The following is a 9,550-nucleotide window of genomic DNA, read 5'->3' on the forward strand; positions in this document are numbered from 1 at the left end:
AAATCCAGCTTCAAAATGCATTCATTGAGTCATAACATATGACCTATAGTGAATTTCTTTCAGGATTCATCTTCATGTATTTTACTTTCTAAGATGATTATACTAAATACAAAATTAGTATATATTTTTCTCCTTTTTTAGTTAGTCTCCTTTATTTTTCATCTTATTAAAATCATTATGCTTGTATTTCACAACTTAAATCAAGATAGAAAGATAGAATAACATTAACTTTATTTCCATGTTAGATGAAGAGCATCGCTCCTAACTTTATAGAGAAGGCAACCCAAAGTTTAGTGGAATTGGTGAAAAATGAAGCTCAATATTTATGTTGCTTCAATAGTTATGTTCAAGAATATGAGCATGCAAAGGAAAGATTGAATGCAAAACTTGAAGATCTAAGGAGAATAATTGATCAAGCAAGAGGTGTTTCTCATATCACATTTGTTGCCCTACAATGGACACGTGAAGCTGAAGAACTCATTGATGTTGACATTAAGAAAGAGAAATGCCTTCATGACTTGTGTCTTAATTGCTGGCATCAATATCAGAAAGGCAAAGACTTGGTGAAGCGGACTCTAGATATTGACAAACTTCTAGAGAGATGTAACTCTGACATAGTAGCAAGTCCAATTGATCTTCCAGGTATAAAATACCATTGCTTACCAAATTTCTTACATTTTGAGAGCAGAAAGTCAACATTTGAAGAACTTAAAAAGGCACTAGAAGATGAAGAAAACAATATGATTGGACTGGAAGGCTTAGGGGGAACAGGCAAAACCTCAATGGCAAAGGAAGTGGGTGTTGAATTAGAAGGATCCACGTTCGGAAAAGTCATCTTTCTTGTTGTCTCTAAGCTTCCAGATTTCAAAAAGCTTCGAGGTGAAATTGCTAGGAATTTGGATTTGAAATTAGAGAATGGAATGGAAGAAGTACCCCATCACAAAATATTGGCCAAAATCAAAGCATTAAAAGAAAAACTTCTTATAGTACTAGATGATGTGTGGATGGAGTTTGATCCCACAAAAGAGTTGGGGATTCCTCCTCCCCACCTGCAGAAGGGTTGTACTATATTGATAACCACCCGGATTGAAGAGATTTGTACAAAGATGGATTGCCAAAGAAACATTCATCTAGATGCATTGACCGATAAGGACGCATTGTCTCTTTTCCTCAAGCATACTAGTAGTTCCTCTAATTTGGAGAGTTTGCCACTTATTGTGGAGCACTGCCATGGAGTACCAGTTGTAATTGTTGCTGTAGCAAGATCATTAAAAGGTCGACCTTCTAGAGTTTGGAAGGAAGCCTTGAGGAACTTGCAAAGCGGTGAGCCAATATTTAAGGTTCGTGATGATGATTTAAAAGGGGTCTATGAAGGTTTGAAGTTGAGCTATGATAATTTGAAAAATGAAAAAGCCAAAAAGCTCTTGTTGATATCTTCCCTATTCCCTGAAGATTTTAAGATTCCTATTGAGTTTTTAATCAAAATTGGTGTAGGAATGGACCATTTTGGGGAAGTTGATAACTACAATGAAAGAAGAAGAAAAGTACTTGATGCTATAGCGGAACTCCTAGGTTCTTCTTTATTATTGGATGCGGGGAGGGAATGTGTAAAGATGCATGATTTAGTTCATGAAGTAGCCTTATTAATAGGAGAAAAGGATGTTCAATCTGTCATTGAATCTAAACAGCCTAAAAAGGGCTTGCAATGTTTATTTTGGAAAAGCAATTCTTTTCCAAGATACTTTGATGGTAGAAACCTTGAGGTTTTACTTTGGGTTCTAGATGACTTAGAGGATTTGGAAGTCCACGATACATTCTTCACAGAGATGAAAAAGCTCAAAGTTTGGTTTCTATGGAGTGAAGCTCTCTATCAAATTTCAGCTCCATCACTATTTTCATCAATTCAGTCATTTCAAAATATTCAAACTCTCAAGATAGGAAATTTTGCATTATGCGACAGCATCTCTATGTTGGGAAGGTTACCAAATCTTGAGAGTCTGTGGTTTGATCATTGTTTAATTATTAAATCACCTGGAGAAAATTTTGAGCTAGAGAAGTTGAGATTCTTAGGGATAGAAAATTGTGATATCAATATGAGTAATCCTTTTGAACTGATTGAAGCATGCCCAAAGCTAGAGGAGCTGACTTTTTTGAGAAATCTGTATGATGAGAAGGAAATAGAAAATACAATTTCTCATAAAGCATCTTTTCATACATTACAGATATACCAAATATCTTGTGATGGTCAGGATGAATTTTTAGATTATTTTGAGCAATGTGGTCCCCTGTCAAGATGCTTTAAGCCAAGACATTTAAGGCATTTAATCTTTGAGGCAACATTCAAGCAACTTGCTAAAACAGCTGAGGTTCTCATCTTAGATGGTTATGGAGAAACAAAACAGAAAAATCTAATCCCTGATATTGTTCTAGTAAACAACAGAGGCATGACTAACTTAATCATTCTTAAATTGGATTTTTGGCATGACATGCAATGTCTTATTGATGCTGCGAACAATCGCTTTGATGTGAAGAATGCTTTTTCCAATTTAGTTGGACTATATCTTTCTGAAATGGGACTAAACAATATATTATTTAATGGCCACTATAACCTTTGTCATCTCAAGACCTTGAAATTGAACGGGTGTCCAAACCTGACTTCAATTTTCCTCCCATCCACCGCTCAAAGTCTTTCGCAGTTAGAGGAGTTGAAAATTGAGAGATGTGATAAATTGGAATGCATTATAGAAGATAAGAGTTCAAGAGGGGAAATAGTTGGTGGTGATAGTGACAATGATCAAAAGAGCTACGACACATTGTTTCCAAAATTTAAATATCTTGAAATCAGGTGGTGTGACAAATTAGAAATAATATTGCCAATCCTTCTCAGTGGATGGCCTCTGGAAAGAATAACCATAGTGTGGTGCGAGAAGTTGAAATATATATTTGATAAGTTGCAAGAGGTCAATGATATGCTCCCCAACCTGAAAAGCATGGAACTTTATGGACTAGCAAGTTTGGTTGGTGTTTTTAGGGAGTATGAAAAATCCATCTCTTCATCACTGCAACAGCCAGCACCCACACCTCTAAGCACCAAGACATGTTCTTTTTCTTGGGCTCAAGTATGTTGTTTTAAATCAAAGGCCACAGGTGAAGAGGCTGATGGTGCTGCTTCTACAGGGAGATTGGTTGACGAAGGAATTCCACAGGTATGATCAGCTTACTTCCCTATTTATGTTCAGATTTTTTTTACATTCAAGTCTCCCTCTTGTGAATTATACATTGCTAATTATTTGAAAAAGAAGAATGATTTACAATTAAATAAAATGAGGTATGAGTGTTAAAAATATTTATTGTGATCCTTGGTATGATAAATTATTTAAAATTAATTTAAAGTACTTGTTTTTTGCATGATTGACTGAATCTGTAGCAAGACATCTTGTTATAACAATTGTTCCTCAGTAAAAATCCACATAGATTAACATATTCATGCGCATGCGCACATGCCTTTTATTGTAAGAAATATAGTTAACAATGCTCAACACATAAAAAGTTTATGATATATCTTTCTTGAATTTCTTGAAATTATAATCGTATAATGATAGTTTTCTAGATTTCAACCAAATTACACATCATCTACTACAACAAAAATCTTCATGACCTCTAAGTTATTTTCCTAGATTAGATACTTATGAGCATTACGATTGCATAAACAACAATGTCTTTTTGAAGGGATTTCTTGCATCTAAGAAATGGATTGATACTGCTCCTATCCTTGTGAGACAACTAGCACTCCATGTTCGTCATATCAAGAAGATGGAACTTGCATGTCTCTCTTCAAATTCGGTATCAACTTTGTTCACCTTATCCATGGCATCAGTGATATCATGGGAAGATTTGACAATCATAGGTTATGATGGGCTGAACCAATTGGTGACAAGCGAGGATGATGATTATAAAGATCAAATCACTTGCAGTTCCATTTTCCCAAAGTTACAGAAACTTCATATCTCAGAGTGCAAGGACTTGGAATTTTTATTTCTGTCTACAATATCTATAGAAATCAAGAATTTAAAGTCCTTGACTATCAAGCATGCTCCTCAGCTAACATATGTTATTGAAAAGTACCAGCATCAGCATTGTTTATCCAATCAAAATCAGAATGATGAGTTGCACTTTGGTCTCCCTGCTTTGGAGGCCCTCTGTTTTGAAGACGTACCAAAATTCATCAGCATTGGTCCCATGAATTATAAAACGATGTCACCATCTCTACCACATGTTTGTTCAGACAAAGCACAACTGAATTTGAATACCACAAAGGTAATGCTCTCTGTTTTTTTTTTTACTTGGTGACATAAAAGGGCAAAGCCCTGAGTAATGCTCTCTTTTTGTCTTGATGTTGTTTGTTCTCTATTGATATACTTACGCAAAAGTGAAATTTAAAAAAAATGAGGTTTGAAAACACTTCATAAAATTTTTTTGCGTGCGTGATTGATACTTAATTTTCCAAATTTCTTTAAATTATAGCTGGATGAAGAGAGTGTAAAAATATAGTCAGATGAAAATTGACTACATGATGTGCTAGTTTTCTAGATTTCATGCGTGTCAACAAATATCACTTAAAAATTTAACCGTGTGCGTGTGTATATCTTAGGTGTCAAAAAGAAGTATATAACGAACAAAGTAAAAACACTTTATAAATTTTTTTTGTTAATGACCATGAATTTTAAAAGTTTCACAAAAGGATTAAGATCATTGGTCAGAATTAAATGTTCTGTATTGATTATTTTCTATATTCTTTTTTTAAGTGCATAAATTTAACCACTTCAATTCTTGTTTTTAATATTTTCAATATTCATATTTTCAATTTTTTTAATACCTAAATTTCTTTTTTCCCCCAACTACCAACTTCGATGTTTTCAACACTCACTTAGTTTCTTTTGTATTGAAAGCATTAAAAAGAGTAGTAAATAGATAAAAGTATTGAAAACAGTGAAAATAGCAGCATTAGAAAAATTAAAGTCAACTAGTGAGAAAATCATCTCAACAAAACTTTTGATTCCAACCAAGGAGTTTGGTCCATACTTGATATTTTTAAAATTCACAGTCCTTTATATAATTAATATTTATAGGAGATTCTTTGGTTAAAAAAATGTTTATAGAAGATGCTTAAATGTCATTTTTACATACAAACATTAATTATTTCTAACATGCTAATCCTTTTACATTAATTGTTTGTTTATTAATATTAACCAAATGTGGCGTTATAACTCAAAAGCGGTGACAAAGACAAACATTTAAGAATGAACATATTACACAAAAATTATATTAATTTATAAATACGCTGATCATATTGTCATTGTGAAGTGAAACATATATTAATTTGACACAATCATTTATGAATATTCTAATATAGTAAGCTTTTAGATTAGTTGATTGTCGAGCCATTATAAATTAGAATATTAGAATGGAGCACAATAATTCAAAGGGTTAGATTCAAGAAAGACGATGAACATATGACTATGAGAGATATAAGAAATTTACTTTTGGGAATAATTAAGGTATCAAAATACTCTACTTTCCGGTTAAATTGATGTATATTGACACTTTATGAAGACTCATAGTTATCACTGTTTTGATTTATTGTTATGCTTTGATATTATTTAATTTGCTGTACATTACTGCATATAAAAATTTTACTTATAGTTTGTTTCCGTGTAAGAATGATCTATTTTACTGATTGTTGTTGTATTAAAAATATTTTGAAATATTATGTATTATTGTATATTCAAATTTTACGTATTGTTTCTTTTGGAATAAGAATGATTTATTTTCTTGATTTATTATGCATTGATATGTGTTTGTAGGAATTAGATGCATGCACAGAAGGAGTTCCTCCTTTCCTTGCAGCTCGAAGCCTTTTGGTGCAATCATTGAAGAATTTAAGGGGAATAAAACTTGAGAGATGTGGGAACTTAATATCACTGTCAACTCTCTCCATTGCGGCCTCGACAATTTCGTTGGAAAGTTTGTCAATCGCTAAATGTCATAAACTGAAGTGCATCACAACACATGAGGGAGATGCTCAAGTTGATAATAATAATTACTCTTCCATTTTCCCAGCACTAAAGAATCTGGTAATCGATGATTGCAAGGAATTGGAATTTGTATTTCAATCATCAATATCTGGTGGTCTTCAAAAATTGAAGTATTTGACTATTAGGAAAGTTCCTGAACTAAACTATGTTGTTGGGAACTACCAGCAAGATCAGCAAAATGAAGAGCAGCATTTCGAGCTCCCTGCTTTGGAGACCCTCTCCATCAAAGCTGTGCCAAAGATCAAAAGCATTTGCGCCAAGAATTATAAGATGGATCTGTCATCTCTTCAGAATGTTGTGATGTGGAATTGCGGCATTAAATCTTTCGATGATTCTGACATCGTGAATCTGACAACCACAGAGGTACACTCTCTTTAACTGTTGTACATATGAAGTATTTATGACTGTCTTTATATGTGGAGCGTTTTTTTCCCGCTCAATTCAGCTTTTAGATTAATTGTTTATTAACAAATATTGAATTAATTGTTGCCTAACAAGGGTGATATTAATATATGGTTACCAATAAAGACTTCGAATAAAAACAGGTTATGAATGGATTATGCAAATTAACACGTAAAATTATGTCATTTAGCTTCATATATATATATATTGGGAAAATGAAACTTTTATTACTCAAAGTTTCAACCCGTTTGGTGTTTTAATCAGCATTAATTCGGTCTTAATGATTCAAAATGTCAGTTAAAATATATCTCAAGCTTTGAGTGCCTTATTGACATCAATACAATTTCAGTTAATGTGCTGTGTTCTTTTTTTAACCACTCCCATACTTAGGTATGTGGATAATTTAATTATTTATTTAATGAAATTGTATGGACCAAGTTAATATTAAATAAAGCATTTGGGTCAAATTGCAAATCTTTTACAGATTCCGATCTTTATCCATATGTCGGACGGAATAACACACACAAAGGCAATAATCATTTTAAATTGAAAAGAGTTTTTTCCATTATAAACATTTTACGTAGTTTTTTTTATTAACAAATTATCAAATGAAATGGAGCATAAGGGAGCTTATAAAGAGTTGAATCGAGTTTTTATTTGCTCTGACATTATTTGTTGTACATGATATGACTACATAAAAAATTTGTTTTACTAATTGTTCTTATGTTAAAAATATCTTTGATTTATTATGTATTATTATATATTCCAATCTTGCATATTGTTTATTTTAAAATAAGAGTGATTTATTCTGTTGGCGATAGATATAACTTTTTAAAGATTTGTGTTTGTAGGAATTAAATTCATCTACAGGTAGAGTTCCTCCTTTCCATGCATCTCAAATCTTGTTGGCGCAATCATTGGAGAATGTTAGAAAAGTAAAACTATGCGGATGTTGCAACCTAATATCTTTGTCAACTCTATCCCTTGCCTCAACAATTTTGTTGGAAGATTTGACAATTATAGAATGTCATAAACTGAAGTGCATTGTAGAAGATGAGGCAGATGCTGGAACTCACATGAACTACAATTATTCCATTTTTCCAAAGTTGAAAATGTTACGAGTTTCAGACTGCACCGCATTGGAATATTTACTCCCAGCATATGCTTTCAGATGCCCTGCATATTTGGAGTCTTTGGAGATCGATGGGGCTCCTTTGTTGAAATATGTATTTGGAAGAAGCCAACATGAAGACAATATAACTCATCATAATGGGAGTATCAAAATTCACATGGACTTCCCTACTTTGAAAGATCTTTCAATTATGAAAGTGCCAGAACTCATTAGCATTTGCCCCGAAAACTACTATTTGAGAGGGTTATCTCCAGTGTCATCTATTGTTTTGGATGCGTTTTCAGAGTTTATAAGACCTTTCAAAGAATTTTTATTTTGTTGGCATGCAAAACAACAGGAAACAAAGGTATGATTCTGTTCAACTTCTCTTACTACTATTAATATGTTCCCCCAACTAAGAAGTTATATATTTTAATAATATTTCTCACTACATCATTCATATGTTCTCTTAAAGAAGCAGAAAGTAATAATATTACCTCACTAATTCTCTATTTTCGTAAACTATAAGGGCTTTTTATTTTTGGTTTTCAGACATACATGTGTGAAAAAATAACATTTATATGTAAAATCCAAATTTATTTGTTTCTTATGAATTTTTATTTAGTAGTTTCAGTCACCGTAAACTTCACCATGATTTTGTTCAAATTGGACTGCCCATTTTAAAGTTCTTTTTGTTATAAAAATAAATTTGGAATTGATTTATCTTTTATGGAATTTGTAGGAAATGGAGACGTGCGGCCAAATTTCAAAAACTCTAGTAGTTAGGGACTCCAAAATAAAAGAAATTGTTGATTTGACACAAGTGAACACAGAACAAAATGGGGATGGACTTGAACGATTGACATCAAGTTTGCAAAAGTTGGAGTTGCAAAATTTAAGTGAATTGGTGAATATATGTGTGGGGCCTAAACATATTATATACTTCCATAGTCTTCAGGAGCTATCCATTCGTGGATGCAAAAAGCTCAAAGTTATCTTCCCTGCATGTATGGTGAGAAGCCTACCAATGTTGCAGAAGCTAGGTATATCAGAATGTGAAGAATTAGTTCACATTGTTGAAGAAGATTATGAAACAAATGACGATCATCATTTGTGCCATGAAGCATGCTTTCCCGACTTAGAACAAGTCTCTGTCAATGATTGTGACAAATTGAGGTACTTGTTCTCTATCACTATTTCTGGTATCCTTCCAAAACTAGGATCTTTGAAGATAAGTAGAGCCAATGAACTTGAGCATGTAATGGTAAGACAAGGAGAGATGAAAGAGATGGCCATGAAGGATGTGCTTCCACAACTAAGTCAATTGGAGCTCATAGATCTTCCCAACCTTGGTAGTCTCTGCTATGGGATAGATTTTCAAACTTTGAAAGGAGATGATAACACAAAAATGGATGATTGTCCCAATTTTTCTTTTTATGGTATGCATTCAGAAAAGTATTTATTCTCTACAAACTTGAAAATTATTATATATGAGTTTCATTATAACATTAAAAATCCTATTTTCAGAAATTTCATCTGTCCGGCTTCAAGTAGGCATTGAAACAATATGTTCTCAAGTTGAAGAAAAAGCAGAAGAAAAGTTTTCTTCTCATCTCAATACCGAACAATCTTTAAATACGGGAGAAGCAACACAACAATCCCTCACTGAGGTATGATTTTGATTGCTAATGGCATCATTTTACTGCTTCTCCATAGGTCCCCATCAATGATTATATGTATGCTTGATTGTTTTAATTTTGTGGCCATGGTCAAAAAATTCTATCCTTTTTATGAGAAAAACAGAGTTTGAAGATCATATTTAAAATGCTGACAATATACCCGCGAGCGGGTACACGCAAGTGTGTGTATTCCAACTGCATAATGAATTTTACATAAACTGGGAAAAAAAACTTGTGGTTTTGGACAGGGTATTGAAGAAACA

At 32.9% G+C, this 9,550-nt stretch overlaps 1 protein-coding gene across 1 annotated transcript; it reads left to right on the forward strand.

The window, feature by feature from the left end:
• Nucleotides 1-245: 245 nt before the first annotated feature.
• LOC114754376 (uncharacterized) lies at nucleotides 246-9,284 on the forward strand. Its single transcript, XM_028943143.1, has 6 exons — nucleotides 246-3,206; nucleotides 3,730-4,317; nucleotides 5,865-6,458; nucleotides 7,349-7,975; nucleotides 8,351-9,047; nucleotides 9,136-9,284. The coding sequence occupies exons 1-6, from the start codon at nucleotides 246-248 to the stop codon at nucleotides 9,282-9,284; spliced, it is 5,616 nt and encodes a 1,871-aa protein (XP_028798976.1).
• Nucleotides 9,285-9,550: the final 266 nt, after the last annotated feature.

This window comes from Neltuma alba, unplaced genomic scaffold (genome assembly GCF_004799145.2).
Source record: "Neltuma alba isolate B1F8T4 unplaced genomic scaffold, ASM479914v2 tig00010134_pilon, whole genome shotgun sequence".
Classification (NCBI taxonomy): domain Eukaryota; kingdom Viridiplantae; phylum Streptophyta; class Magnoliopsida; order Fabales; family Fabaceae; genus Neltuma; species Neltuma alba.

Coding starts and splice junctions, on each gene's coding strand:
- LOC114754376 (XM_028943143.1), top strand. CDS start 246: ATGAAGAGCATCGCTCCTAACTTTATAGAGAAGGCAACCCAAAGTTTA. Junction 3,207..3,729: donor TTGACGAAGGAATTCCACAG/GTATGATCAGCT, acceptor GTCTTTTTGAAG/GGATTTCTTGCATCTAAGAA. Junction 9,048..9,135: donor TCCCAATTTTTCTTTTTATG/GTATGCATTCAG, acceptor TCCTATTTTCAG/AAATTTCATCTGTCCGGCTT.